At 49.3% G+C, this 15227-nt stretch overlaps 1 protein-coding gene across 1 annotated transcript; it reads right to left on the bottom strand.

The window, feature by feature from the left end:
* Positions 1–5757: 5757 nt before the first annotated feature.
* NAGK (N-acetylglucosamine kinase) lies at positions 5758–14415 on the bottom strand. Its single transcript, XM_079792828.1, has 10 exons — positions 14358–14415; positions 12514–12598; positions 12287–12385; positions 11359–11500; positions 10561–10671; positions 9794–9906; positions 8270–8357; positions 7228–7325; positions 6658–6736; positions 5758–6061 (listed from the first exon to the last, which is right to left on the bottom strand). Exons 1-10 carry the CDS (start codon positions 14384–14386, stop codon positions 5871–5873), a joined length of 1035 nt encoding a protein of 344 aa, XP_079648954.1. The 5' UTR covers positions 14387–14415; the 3' UTR covers positions 5758–5870.
* Between the last annotated feature and the right edge of the window lie 812 nt (positions 14416–15227).

Here is a 15227-nt window from a genome sequence, read left to right as displayed (position 1 = left end):
GCCTACACCCTCTTGCGCAATTCGGGACTGACCCCTCGGGGGATGTCAGAGAGCTGGTTTCAGCCCGATCCTGCAGGCCAGGCCAAGGGACCCCACTAGTGCACAAATTCGTGCACTGGGTCTCTAGTATGTGTGTGTGTGTGTGTGTACACACACACACACACACACACGCACGCACACACAGTGAGTGGCCAGATTATTACGTGTTCAGAGATCATCATAATCTGGCCACTCAGTATAGTTAGTGTTTGCCAATTTCTTAGCAGAAAAGGCATTTGGGTCTCGTTGGACCTTGACTGGGAAAGGCTGGGAGCCTCTGTTTATCTCATAGGAGAGGGTCTGGGTGCCAGTCAGGCTGGACTCCGTTATCCTTTAATGGTGAGGCTGTTATTTATAAGTGATCACTTTGATGTTGAATTTCAGTCATTATTCTGTTAAAACTTTTTTAATTGGCAACTGGAAGTTTGAGAATTTTTATAGAAACAGAACATACATTTTTAATAGTTGCCAATTCTGGTTGGTCTCAGTGTTAGTTTATTAGTGATTACTTTCTGATTTTTGTGGTTATTGAACTCTAAAACTCCAAAATGAAAATTATTTTATTTCTTGCTCTTCAAGGAGAAAAACATGAAAATAAAGGAAATGCCTGTTCAGTTTCTCCGGCCATAGAGCTATAGCAGAAAACTTGATGGGCAGAGCCTAGGCCTAAGCACCTGCAACTTTGGGTCTTTGGGCCAGTTTCTGGTGGCAGCAGATGGTTTTCGGGGTTATGTTAGGTCAAATAAAAAAAAAAAAAGATCATAAAAGGCTGAACTTTTGTAGCACCTTGGTTTCCAAAGTTAAAACAGCTGGGATCTTTTAAATTCAGGTTCTAATGCTAACTCTATGGCTTAAAAGTGTTTTTAGTGAAATATTAAGCATTTTTCAGATTGCGTATTGTTACAATGTCAAAGAATTGTATTGATTTTGGAGAGGCTTGGAAGTAAGGAGGTCAGTTGGATACTCTGGTAATGATATGTCAGAGAGGAAAGTCATTTGAAGTAGCCAAAGGAAATAGCTTGACTGAATCTTCTTATTAGGAGATTTATTAGGAGCCCAGGAATCTGCCTGCTATGATTGGAAGGGGCAAGTGGTCTTCGATAAGGGTGCCAGCAAATTGATGTTTCTTGGTTCAGGTGATGCTGAGATACGGAACAGGCAGAAGAGACCATTTAACTAAGATTGGAGACATCCACCTGTTGGGAAAGGCTGTATATCCCCCAGCGCTCTCCTGGGGGATAATGCAAACCTCATTTGTTTAGGGCATTGATGGCGAACCTGTGACACGCATGTCAGCACTGACACGCGTAGCCATTTCTGATGACACGCGGCCGCATGCCGAGGATGAAACATTTGCGAAATAATGTTTTTTCCCCTCAAAGTGACACACTACCCGAGTTATGCTCAGTTTTTTGGCGAAGTTTGACACACCAAGCTCAAAAGGTTGCCCATCACTGGTTTAGGAGGTGGGTGGGAAGAACAGGAGAGTTGACCCAGGTCTGGTGTACATTTGGAACCTTCATTTCCTCCTACCTCTGCTTGCGGTTCCCAAGTGAATCATTGCCCCCTTATTGCCCATGGGGATCCTTCGTTCTTCTGGTCCCTCTGCCTCTGTAGTTCACAGAGCACTTTCTTCAGCCACTGCTCTGCTGTCGTGTGAATTTCATTCAGACTTGGTTAGTCACAATTTGAAAGTCCTTTGCTTAATCTTAATCCTCCTTTGCTTTTAATCTTCTGTCTTTATTTCTCCCATCTTGCAGCTATAATTGGTGACAGGAACAGGGCAGTAGGAGGCTGACTGAAAGCAACACTCAGGTTTTTTACTTGCTACTTGACCTTCTGCCTACCCCCCCCCTACTGCTGTCCCCAGTCAGTCTAGTTTTATGGGAGTCCTAGGAATAGGACAGCCAAGTACACTGAATTCCACAAGATGTCAGCCAAGAGTCACCACCCCACCCCAGGGGATAAAAAAGAAATCTGCAAAGGGACAGAGGCACCATCTTTATTCCAAAAGAAAAAGCCCCTTTAGATTTTGTTATTACTAGGAGGCTCATTTTTTGGGACTACTTCTTATAGATGACCTTTTATTTTATAATAATGAAGAAACATCCTAGGCAATTTACCATAAAATGGACAGTGTTTTCACTCTGAACTCAACACTAAGTGATAATCCTGCCCTGTTGATTGTGAACCTCAGGAATGTTTAGTGCTTGATGGGTGGTTCGGGAGGCAGGGTAGTTAAAAAAAAAAAAAAATTATTAAGGCATATTTTACATATAATAAATTCACCCATTTCAAGTGTTAAATTCAGTGATTTTAGTAACTTTCCTGAGTGGCACAGTCATAACCGTAACTGTTTTAGAACATTTTCATCCACCCCAGTAAGATCCTTTATTTATCGCGCAGTAATCCCTGTTCCCAGCTCTCCATCTCTATAAACTTGCCTTTTCTGGACATCGTATCAGTGGAATCATACAAAACCTGTCCTCTTGCTTCTGGCTTTTTTCACTTAGCATATTTTGTGGTTTGTCCACGATGTTTAACTTGTGTTGATAGTTTGTCCCTTTTTATTGCTATAGCATTCCATTGATAGCTATACCGCATTTTGTCAGCAAGGAGTCCTTGAAACTTGGATTTCAACCTCCCGTGGTCTAAAGGAGCCCTTAGAACATAGGACTCCAGGGGAAGGTGCTCTTCATGTCAAAGGAACTGCTTATCAGAACCAGCTTTGTTATCAGAAGCTCCGAGACATCGAGAGCCTGAACTGCTGCGGAAATTTTTATAGTTTTGCAACTTTTTTATAAGGAACTCTTTTGCAATCTACATGTCAGTACTTTTGAAGCATCTGGTAATTAATTTATTCTAAAGTATGAGTATGTGTTGGAGTGGACAAGAAAGTGAACCAGCAATAATACTGTGTTGGAGATTTTTTTCCTCCCCAACTGGATGGGGGAGTCTCTGAAATTTCTAAATACAGTGGTATCATCTCCATGACAAGGTGGAACCTTTATTAAAGATCATGCTGCCTTTGTTGGACGGATTTTGGGGAGAGGAGGACCACGTGCAGAGGAGAAAGAAAGTGCAGCTTGTGGAACAAGAAGCCCAGAGATGGGTGCACGCCCGCCTTCGGTGTGGGTGGTGAAGCGCTGATGGTGCCCACAGGCAGCTTAGCACCCCCAGCAGGCCCGGGTCTTGACTTTGGACCTTTATCCCCGTTTCACAGTGTTTAAAAGCTAAGCTGTTTTTGTCCCCACCCCCACCCCCACCCCCAATAAACATTACATGGTAGTTATTAATACTTCTTTGGGGGAGGAGTAGGGCTTTAAAATTAAAATAATTTTCATAAAAATACAAAAAAATAGAAAAAAAGTTACTTTAAAAGTTTTGCTATACAAACCAAATGGCAGCTGTTGAAAATATTAATAAAATGAGAATAAAATGCATTTGCTGGCAATGGAACTCTTTTTCCTAAAGTTGGGTCATTATATATATCGCACTATACAGGTGGTGGTATACATGTGTGTGTGTTTGCAAGAGATTTTTTTTGTCTCATGATTGATCATAGTTTTAGTTGTGTAAGTTTCCATTCCACATAGTGTTACAAGATAATGTTAAGCATTGCCCTGTGTAAATTCCACCTTCTCCACTTTCTTTGTGCTTTCGGTCTGACCTTGTTTATTAATAAAGCTGACACACCTCCTTCCTAGGGCCGATGTGACAATTAGACTAAATTTCAAAATCCTTAATATATGGTAGCAATAGTGGTAATATGTACAGCTTTGAACAAAAATGGTAACAGGAAAACCTCGGGCTTGAAGGGAAACTGGATAACTATTATTGTTCCTGTTTCGGGCAAAACTGACTCTTATCTAGAAAATAAGGATTCTGTATCTGCCTTTCAATTATTGAACAAGTTTGAGAGCCTGCTAGGTCCCAAGCACTGTCCTAGGTACCGGTGCTACTGTGGTAACAACCTATGTGCTGGCACTAAAAAAAAAAATAAAAAAATCAGTCATGATGTGCTCCTTGCTCTGCTCTAAATCCTCCACTGTCCCGTTAGCATGGCAGAGCCTAGACAGTGGTAAGAAAGACGAGGCTTCTATTTTAAACTCTTCACCAATAAAGTTTTAGATTCTAAATCAAAAATACTGCTTGATCTTGACATGTAAAAATCTTCTCCAATGCTCAGTGCTCATTAACAGTGTTATTAGGACAAAGAAATATAGCAAAGGCATCTCCAGTGTGTCCCTATTCTCTTTGCCAGCTCTTTACCAGATGATGTATTAGACTTGCTGAGAGCTGGACGCCAGTGGGTTGAACCACAGCTAGATGCAAAGATGTCTGGCTGTCCCTTCAGAAGGGACTTGGCTTGAGTTCTCATTGCTCAAAGCTCCACCTTACTATGTTGGGCGAGAGCTGCTGCCATTCTCTTATACACTACGAAATAAGTGTCATCCGGCTTGGGAAACAAGTATCAAGTCCCCTTCAAGGACCTAATCAGAATTCAAAAGCTGTAGGGCAGAGCTCACGCAAATGCAGATCCTGGACCTCTGCAGCAGAAATGACAAAAGGTGTTTAGAATAAATGAAAATTCACTATCTCACCCTGGCTGGTTTGAGCGTCGGCCTGCAGACTAAAGGGTCCCGGGTTTAATTCCAGTCAAGGGCACGTACCTTGGTTGCAGGCTCCTCCCTGGCCCAGGCCCTGGTCGGGGGGCGTGCAGGAGGCAACCAATTGATGTGTTTCTTTCACATTGATGTTTCTGTCTTTCCCTCTCTCTTCTACTCTTCCTAAATAAAAATCAATGGAAAAATACCTTGGATGAGGATTAACAAAAAATGTTTTAAAAATAGAAAATTCCCTATCTCATCTTTGACCTATTGAATCAGATACCTTATAGAGGGGGAAGAAAACAGAAATCTGGGTTTAAAACAAGTTCTAGAATAACTGATACATTAAGTTTGAGAAATGATGTCCAGACATAATCCATGCCTTCTAACAGCTTACACTCTAAAATACCTAGAGAGGCAGCCACTATTAAGGACTTCAGCCTTCACTAAGCAGTATAGTCGGCAGAACAGGACACTTTGGCCTTGTCAAACTACATTATCTCAAGGACAGGAATCATGTCTGCTCTTCACTGATGTTCACCTTTCCGGTGCTACACAACAGATGCAAAGTGTCGTGCTGTAACCAGAGCCAGGCTAGTCCCAGAATAGGTAGGCACCTGGTTAAACTGTATCTAGTTGGCCTTGGATCTCAGCCATCCTCATAACCTCTCAAAGGACTCCATTTACACAGAAAACTGCAAAATGCGCTGCTCACCCCTAAGTACCAATTCTCCCAGAGGAGATTTGCACCCTGTCCCCTAAATTCTATGTGGTACTCTCAGGAGAGGGTGTGGTATGTCTAAGGTTATTCCCGGTAATGTTTTGCCTGGAGAACATTTAGTTCCACTGAAATGCTCTGGCAGAGATCATTACCCACTTTGACAGAAAATTGAGGACACAGGTTAACTGGCAGCAGCAGCAGGAGTATGCTAACACGGGGGGAGGGGTGGCACACAGATAAATTATAAGGCCAACCGCAGGGCAAGCACTGTAATCCACAGGCCAAGCCCCTGGGGGTGGGGCTAAACCCATTCCCGAGCCCTCTGGGCCACCTGCAGGCAGGTGCACTGAATGTCCATAGCAAGTGTGCTTCACAACACAATCCAACTGGGGAGTGGGTAAAGTGCATTTATTTTCTATGTTTTTCCTTTAAAAAAGAAAAAGGGAAAAATAGCCCCATTCCCTCCCAGCACCCATTGTCCACTGGCCAGGGCCAGCCCTCTAGGAGAAGGTGTAAGAGTAGAAGGCAGCGGCATTGACGCTGTAGTCCATGGGGAGGAGGTGCCCGACGTGCCTGGCCCCGAGGCTGGCCCCGCCCAGGGCGGAGGAGTGATTGAGCTTCATCAGGGTGAAGCTGGAGAAGGAGTTCTGAGCCTGGATCTCTCTGCCCTGGGTCAGCGCCAAAAGGAAACCTGGAGGAAAAGAGTGCAGAGGACAGATGAAAGGAGACCAGGGTGGGGACAAGGAGCGAGGAAAGAGGCCCACGCCCTGAGGTATTCCTGTACAGGTCCTAGGGGACCCACAAGCCACATCCCCAACAGGTGGTACACCAGTGTGTGAGCCCAGTGAGGACTGTGGGGTACTGGAGCCAGCTGTCCCCAGGGCCTGATGCCGGAACTCCAAGGTAGCAAGGGTCCTTCAGCTACTTCAGGACGCCTATTGCAACCAGAGCTGCCCAAGGCAAGGCGGCAAGGGCACTGTTGAGACTAGGGACCTCACCACATGCTGGTCTGAAGCTCTGACTTTAAGTTAGATTTGTCTTTAATTTTTAAAAAATGGAGTTATTTAATAAATCCTTTGGAAAAGAACATCTTTTTAAGAATTCACAGAAGCTGGATGGGACCTTGTAAGAGGGCTCCCTGGCAGACTGAAGGCTGAGGGCCTGGAGCTGAGGCATCAGTGGCCGGAGGTCCCAAGTCCTCCCTGGAGCAGAGAGCTTTCCTGAGCCACCCCTTCCCGCATCATCCCTCGCCCTCCTCCTCCCCCCCGCTCTCACACGCACACTCACCTTCCTTCAGCAGCTCCCAGCTCTTCCACACAGAGCCCACACACAGGATGGGGAGGCCAATCTCCCCTTTGAACAAGACCTGGCCAGAGTGCAGAAATGGACAGTGGGGTGACCAAGTCTCCGATGCTGAAGGGGACAATCTTAAAACGAGGGCTCCCTATCCCACTTACACGCCACTAGTCAAGAACCAGAGGTGAACTCAAGGGGGCGGGGGGAGGAAGGAAAATAGGGAGATGCACAAAGGCAAGGGAGAGAGGGGAACGGAAAAAGCATTGAGCAGCAATAGAGGAAGGAGCAAGGAGAGAGGGAAATGGGCAGAAACATGACTGAAAGCGGGGAGCACATTACCGCCTTGAACCAATGCACTACATATAAAGGAAGATTCCGGACCAGCCACAGACAGGAGGTACTGGACCAAAGAACTTCCTTGTGTTATAGACATTCTACAGAATTTTTCTCAAACCCAAGTTTCCATTTAAAATCATATCCAATTTACAGAGTTTGATGGGACTGGCTCACCCCTTGTGGGAAAGGGCCACACCTGGCCGAGCAGCTCCCACCTCAACTCACCGGGTCAATCTCAGGCAACACTGCCACCACGTGCCTGCCCAGCATCTCCCCAGCCTTCCTGAAGATGTACCGGGAGAGGGGGTCTCCCTGCTGAGCACCTGGGGGAGGGAAGGAGGAGGGGCGCAGTGAGTACCCAAGGAGCTGCCAGTGCTCAGTTCTCACTCTCTGGTGCAGGGCACCAACAGCTAGGTCTAAGTCAGGAATGATGCCCACCTCAGGGCATGCAGGCAAGTAAGCCTCCAAACCTGCCACTCCACCCTTACTTCCCCCACCCCTACCAGGCGCTTCTCCCCAGGTGGGGTGTCCTGGATGGAGGTGGCTCGTTCTAGGCACTTGAGAAGGGATGCCCCCCACTAGAGAAGCACACTGGCACCCGGCTCACACTCCGCTTACACGGAGTTATTGAGTCTGTCCCAGAAGGTCTCAGCTCTGGGGACCCAGGACTCTACTTGAGCAGCTGGCTGGTGCTCCTATCAGGTCCCCCCATCCTCCTTCAACTGCCTGCTATTGGTCAGTCCCTTCCCAGCTCTGCTCTGCAGGGGCCTCAGGCCAGCAGGATCCGCCAATGCCCTGAGGCTGCAGGAATCCAAGTGAAGGAAGTGTGGACCATACAGTGGAGAAAGAGTAACGTGCAGACAAGTAAGCCCTATGGCTCGGCTACTCCTGACACCCAACCAAACATGCCTAACCGCTCCAGGGTCCTCTAGTTCTTCGGGTATCATTGGTTTAAAAAAAAAAAAAGTTATAGATTTGCTCAAAGGACAACTGCTTCATAAATTTCTCAGAAACGGACATACAGCCTGCACAAGCCATAATAGCTGTCCAGAGAAACAGGTCGTATAAAACAACTGTCAGTACAACTGTGTGTCCTTCTGCCTCACCCCAACGCCCATGGTGGCAGAGAACTGAGGTCACTCGGTCCAAGGGAGATCAAACTGGCTTCCAGCCCCCATCTGAGCCTTACTCCACTACGGCCCCCTTCCCACCTGGGAAGTCTTATGGGAAAACAAAGCCAGATAAAACCCTGTCCCACCACCAGTACCTTCTGCAACTTTCTGGCAAAACCCAGCAAACCTGGATTTATCAAAGTCCCTATACAGGTGTACGAGGATTCCTAGCCGATCTGGCACCTGAGAGGCAGAGAAAAGGTACAAGATAGTCATCAGAAGCAAAGGAAATTCTCAGTCTGCCCATCCAAGTTGACCTGCCTCATGTCTCTACTGTTGGAAAAAGTGGAACGTTTGTTCTTTTAAGCTCTAGAGAATGCAAGGATTTGAGATTTCTCATTTAAGAAAAGTTCTTTGCTCTCCCAACACACGCTCCATTGCTCCTTACAGATTAGTTTGGACAGAGCACAGATCTCTGCTCACCAAAGTGTGTTCTGTAGGTCCCCGAGGTGCTCGTGAACAGATTCATTTGATCAAAGGAATCTAAAGACTGCACACTGTAACTCTCCCTCAGAGATTCACAGTGCACACTAGCAAGTTAAAGGCTCTGAGAAGTCCTGAACCAAGAAATCTGTTTGTTTTCCCCAAATGCATTTGGCCACAGAAGGTCCTTCTTCTATCCCGACAAACTTAACACACCAGTAACACCTCTGAAGGTCCTGAGGAACCAGGGATTGCCCAGATACATCACTAAGATGGAAGAAGAGGGGCTAAAATTTGGGCTCCTACAGCAATGTATTACTCATGTTATAAAGACTACTTATTTACTCTTTATAATGACCTTATAAAAATGATTCAGCAATTGATTCTAAATCACTGGGATTTAGAATCAATTGCTGAGTCAGCATACCTTACCTCCACTTCCTATAGCAGTTGCTATTCCTATTCCTCAGCTTGGCCTAGGCCAGTTTCTCTATAATCATCAACCTATGAGCCTTGAAAATACAGGTCCTACCTCCTATATTTCTAATCTCTTTCCCTGACCCCATCCCCAGCTCACCTAAGTGGCCCTCACTCAGAGAGATGTCTATTACATCAACATTCTCTTCCTTCTCCTCTTGCCACCTTTTACCTCTGGCTCAGATAAATTCAGCTGTTTCCAAACCCACTACAAATAAGCACAGCTGAGACAAGAAGGAAACGCAATCCCTGATAGCCTGGGGAGGAGGCCACACCTCCCTAAGAACTCTCCCAGTCCACCTCCTAAAGCCTCTTCTCCCTGACCCACACGGGCCGAAACAGCCCAGTCTCACATCTCTGTTCAGACTTTACCCGGTCTCTGTCTGTGGGCACTGTTTCCTGATCTCACTCTGCACTTCTCATTCCAGCTTAGAATGTCATCTGCCTTCACCTCCCAGCAGGGTCTAGCTGCCCAAGAATGCAGTGTGGCTAACCGCCTATCCCTAACCTACTCCTCCCTCATGCCTGATACCCTCCTGGAATGTACCGCCATATCTATCCAAATCCTGTCCTCACCTATGCCTTCTCTATCCTCTAGCTCTGACCCACGACTCACCCTACTTCCCTTTTGCTCACCCAGTCCCTCTCTTGCATCACTCCTGCTCAGTCGCCCACTGCCCTACCCAGGTGTGCATGTTTACCAGGGGCAGGGGGAGTACCTGGAAATAGTTGAACATGGCCTGTTTGACGTAGCCAATGTCATGAGGAGCTGCCTCTAGGTTGTCGATGGAGTCGAACACTATTTTCACTGCTTGGTGTGCGATCCAGTAGGCTGTGGAGAGCAGAGGGGGCTAGAAGATGGGGCAATCTCCCCTAGCTCACAGGGAAGGAACCTGACCTACACAGGGTTAGCAGTCAGCATGTATACGATAGCAAGTTAGGTGCCCCGATTCCCAGACAGGGGGCCTCTAATTAAACTGTATCTGACGGATCACATAAGGGAAAGCTGGAAGGGGAAGACAGAACAGGTGACGCTGTGTCACACCAGCTGCTAGGAACTGGACCCCAAGGGCCCCTATGAAAACGTACACCTGCTGCCTATAAAGATGTGATAGCGGGAGAAGCATCTATACCCCTTTCCCATTAGCAGACTAGTAGAGCATCTGCTGGCCTCTATGGCCTTAACCTTCAGAGTGTCAATGCCTCCCCAGGGCTCCAAAGCCAACACACGTCGTCAACAGCTATTATGCTGAGGCATGAACCTGAATCCTGGGTGCAAATCACTGCTGAAGAGCAAGGCAGCCACTTGTCCAGCATGTGCATCTCTATGCTCTGTCACCGTTTTGTACTCAGGACCATCCGATTCAGGAGCTGTCCCCAGAAAGCCCCAAGGGGTCAGCAGGTTGAGGGCAAGAGAGAAGATTGGAGAGCTGCAGGGAGGGAAGGGTCCAGGACCCTGAGCCAGGCCCAGTCGGTGTGAGCTCACCTGAGCCCTCGTCCCCCATCATGTGGCCCCAGCCGCCGCAGCCACTCTCAGAGCCATCTGGGTTGATGAGCCTGCAGTTGGAGCCTGTCCCAGAGATGAGCACGATCCCACCTGGGGAAAGGGCACAGGGGGCTCAGTGTGGCCGACGCACTGCACACAGCTTCCAACCAAATAAAGGACAAAAGCCAGCCCCGGGCCAGGGATCGCCACCCAGCCTTGCAGAGAAAACTGAGCTAGTTTCCTGCTGAAGGTGAGGGGACCGGCTCTCAGAGAAACTCCAATCGCATAGAGCCCTTCTCTGGGGACAGAGAGAATATGAGCCTGTGTCCCCTTGCCCAGCCAGCCTTCAAGTGACTACCTGCTTTACTGAGTACCTACTATATGCCAGGGATGGTGCTAAATCCTATTCACAGTAATACTCAATAGCCTAAACCACCTTATCAATATGCCAATCTTGTGGTACCAATGCTTTTTACACTCCTATCAGCTCCTCTTCCTTTTTTTGTTTGTTTTTTTTTGTTTGTTTGTTTGTTTCTCAGCATTTACTGCTTTCCTCAGCCAGCCTCAGGACCTGCTTCCTTTGGGATGGAGTCTTATGTTTTGCTTCTCATCAAATACCCTCTTGCCCTCCCTCCTGTCCAGTCTTTGCACTGGCAGGGACTTAAGCTAATTAAAGGGGGGTGGGATATGATGGAGGTTGCCTTCCAGATATTTGCAAGACAGATTCTCCCAGCTACATCTAAGAAGCTTTCCCAAGAAAAACAGTTCTCAACCTCACCCCTCCCTCCACCTCCTCACCATCCGGCGTAGCTGTGGCGATGGAGCCAGCGGCATCGGTGGTGATTACGTAGCTTTCGCTCAGGTAGGGAAATCGTTCCCTCAGCTCCTCCATCAGGATCCTCACCGCGTCTTCCTGCTCCCCACCGCTCAGGGACAGGCCCTAGGCCACGGGGGAGGTGAGCAAGTGAGCAAGGTGTAGACCCAGCTCCTTTCTCAACCCCCACCCCTCCTGCTACCTGCCCCCTGCCCTACATCTGGGCCCTGCTTATCCAGCCCCAGTCTTCCTTCCACCCCACATGCTAACCCCTTGGAAGGTTGTGGCTGTAGGAAGAATCTGGACTGGGAATGGACAGAGAGGGGATTCAACGATGCCAAGTTTGGCGCTTAGGATGACAGCAGTGCCCTTAACAGAGAAATCAGGCAGAGGAGCAAGCTGAGGAGAGACGAGCTTGGTGGGGAACACACGGGGTTTGGCTGTGCCTGCCGAACATCTCACTGAGGACATGTCCAGGGAGAAGCCGGGGCTTCAGCAACTTGGGAGAGAGGCCTGCGCTGGGAAGAAGAGCTCACTTAGTGAGTGCTTATGGGCCAGGGTCTCCGCTAACCACTTCAGAGTGTGTCATGTCATTTTCCTTTCCCAGCAACTCTGAGGCAGCTACTGTTATCTGCACTTTCCAGATGAGGAAAATGAGGGTCACAGAGATGTTGAGTGACAAACCAAGGTCGCAGTGGCTCTCCGGAGCCCGGTGCTCTTCCAATTGTTATGGCTTGTAGATGACAACTGAAGCCACAAGAATAGATGAGAGCATGCGAGTTTCTAGACCAGAGAATAGCCCTCCAAGGTCTTGACCTCTGCAGTCCAGGTCATCAGACTCATCTAGTTCAAACCCGCTTTCCCAGGGTTGCGGTGACTTACTGTAGCTCCCAGGCTCTACCCCAGACTCACCAAGCTTCGTAGAGGCACCAGAGGATCCACTCCTGCTTTCCGCTTGGCCCTGCTCACCATCTCGTTGATCCTCTCCACACACTTGTCTGTCCCGATCAGCTAGCCCCAGTCAAGGGAGGGAGGAGTTACAAAGGCCTGCACACCTGTGCTGCCCCTACAGGCTGCTACACCTGACCAGGAATTACAGAGAATAAAACCACAGCCAAGCCCCTCAGTGTGGCCTTTACCCAGTGGTTTGTGCTGAGTCCATCCGCTTCTGCCAGGATCTGCCCATCCTCCGAGAGTAAAAGGACCTTGGACCGTGTTCCTCCCCTACAGAACACAAGTCTTCTCAGAAAAAGGTACAGGTAAGCTTGTGCAGTCCCTGTCACAGAGCCCGTGTGACAGAGACGGCTTCAGTAAACCCAGTCACCATCCCCACGCCCACCTCTGTGGTTTGGTGGCTGTTTGTGCTCCTGGACTGTAAGGGAGTCCTGCTCAGCTTCCGTTGGGGATATCCTACTCGTCCTGCAAGGCCCTACTTATACATCAGCTAGTCCTTGAAACCTCTGCTGTGTGGGCCACTCACATAGCTCCATTAGCTAAGCCAAGTCAGTGCCCCCATAACTTTTAAGGATTCCTCTGTATTGAGTGTATTCCGTGTTCTTCTGTCTGCCTCTCACTAGACTACAAGTTCCAGATCACTTATCCTCATCCCTAGCACAGGCAACACTCGCTAAAGGGAATGGCATATCTCTCTGCTTCTCACAAAAGCTAAAGGCTGCCTTTCAAGATCCAGCCCCAGCTGCCAAGGTCTTTAAGACACCCTGGTGAGGAACACTGACCGGGTGGCAGGGAGTTTATACCCACTTGAGCAACTCAACGGCCAAATGCTTACTACTGGGGGAAATGGGAGTTTGGAGGGAGGTCTGTGGTGGTGTGCTGTATATTTCTATACCGACCAGTACTTTTGAGACTGAAGACCTGCTGACAAAACTTAAAAAAATGACAAGACGTTTCAAGGGGAAGTTAATGCATGAGATTCAAAATGGGAAAGGATCTCTTGACAAACTGGGGAGGGAGGGGGAAGGGTCATATCTTATACATATAACAGGGATGAATCCAAACTCTTGTACTTAGTTTTTTGGGGGTTATTTTGTTGTTGTTTGTTTGTTTGTTTTAAAAAAGGGCAATAGTTACAGGATGGGGAAGATCAACTTTAACAATGCATGTGAAAAAAACATATTGGGGTCCATGAGTCAGCAGAGATGTGGCTGCCATGTAAGCAATCCAATTCAGATTCAAAACTGAGACAACAGCCATCTCTATTATGCTCTGATTTGATGCACCCAGATTCAGAGAATGTTGTCACTGGCAGGAGACTTGGCGATCATCTCCTTCATCTCTCTTCTCACTTTATACACCAGTGGTAACTGATGCCTATATTGGGTAAAAGTCTTGCCTATATTAATACCGAGGAGAAGAGCTATTACAAAAAGTCCAGGAGACAATCTTCTGAGCAGGAAAAATGCAAGAAAAACAGGGCTCTTTCCAGGGTCAGGAGCCTGGAGTGCTGACAAGAAAAAGGAGTTTCAGGGATCAGGCCGGGCTAGCACTCCGGTTCCAGCGGCCCCAGCTCCCAGATACACCCTCTGGCAAAGATCTCTGTCCCGGTTTCCACCACACTCTCCCTCCCCATCCCCCAGGCCAGCAACTTCACACCTGACACCTGTTCTGCAAAACTCTCCATGGGGTCGGGAGTGGGGAAAGGGGGCATCTCCAGCAGGGAACAGAGGAGTGGGTCGTTCTTGGGAGAAAGGGGCGTGGTCCCGCCGTGAAACACAAAGGAGGACCCCCCCCCCGGGTGGGGCCGTGGCACAAGCAGAGCCCCTGCAAGACACGCACCCGCGCGAGCAAAGGCACCGCCGCGCGTGCAAGGCCCCGCAGCCCAAAAGCCCAAAGTGGCCGGTCTCGGGGGCGGGAGGCCACCAGCCGGTCCACGGCCTTCCTTCCGCCCCGCCCTCGGGCAGGGGCAGGTCCAAGCCGCTCTCAGGACGCCCCTCCCGGGCTCCCTCCACGCGGCCGCACTCACCCCTCTACACCCCCGTAGAGCGCGGCCATGCTGAGGTTACCGCCGCCGCAGGTCGCGCCGTCTGCTACCCTCCCGCCCGCCCGCCCACTCGGCACCGCCCCGCGTCACGTGAACGCCCGCGCGGGCCAGTTGACACCAGGGCGCGCGGGGGGCGTGGCGCCCGCTGCCGGAGCCGCAGGACGGCCCTGCCCCGGCGGGACTCCCGGGGTGGACGAGGGCGCTCCTCTGCGGCTCCGGGCCCCGCAGGCCCCGCCCCAACGCCTGGCCCCTGCTTCCGGAGATGGGCACCGGCTCCCCAGCGGAGGAGCCAGAGAGGGGTGTCCCGGGCGGACCCGCCGGACGCGTCATCGTGCTGCCCGCCCCTCAGGCCCCGGAAGGTGCTGGCGGCCCCGCCTCGCGCGTGCGCACTGCCCGTGAGCCACGTAGACTGTTGCCCCGCTGTGTTGCTGCACGTGCGTGAATGTGCATCACCTGGAGCATCCAGAAGCGGCTGGGGAAGGAGGGACGCCTGGAGACTGGCCTTGGCCTTGGCCTTGGCCTTGACCTTGACCCAGAGAAGGGGCGTTTAGCTTTTACTGCCCATCCAGTTTGGTTCTTGGAAGGTAGGGCAGGGGGGAGGGGGAGATGTGAGGAAAAGAGTGAAGATAGGGAATATATAAAATAGATACATTTGAACCAAGCTGCTCAAATAAATTATTAACATTATGAAGGTTGAGGCAAGAGTTCACTCTTAATTCTAACTACCCTGGGAACTTAAACTTCTTTGAGTTTTCCAATCCCGCATCAATGCCTGGATATACATCTGGACTTGGGGTAATCCTCTCCCCCTGAAGGACTCCCATACATAGCCACATGACATCCATTATCCAG

Source organism: Cnephaeus nilssonii, assembly GCF_951640355.1.
Source record: "Cnephaeus nilssonii genome assembly, chromosome: 15".
Classification (NCBI taxonomy): Eukaryota; Metazoa; Chordata; class Mammalia; order Chiroptera; family Vespertilionidae; genus Cnephaeus; species Cnephaeus nilssonii.
Note: the sequence above shows the minus strand (reverse complement) of the source record. Positions and strands in the feature narration are given on the sequence as shown.

Coding starts and splice junctions, on each gene's coding strand:
- NAGK (XM_079792828.1), bottom strand. CDS start 14,386: ATGGCCGCGCTCTACGGGGGTGTAGAGGG. Junction 11,501..12,286: donor TGGTGCCTCTACGAAGCTTG/GTGAGTCTGGGG, acceptor CCCGTGGCCTAG/GGCCTGTCCCTGAGCGGTGG. Junction 6,737..7,227: donor TGTTGCCTGAGATTGACCCG/GTGAGTTGAGGT, acceptor CACTCTGGCCAG/GTCTTGTTCAAAGGGGAGAT.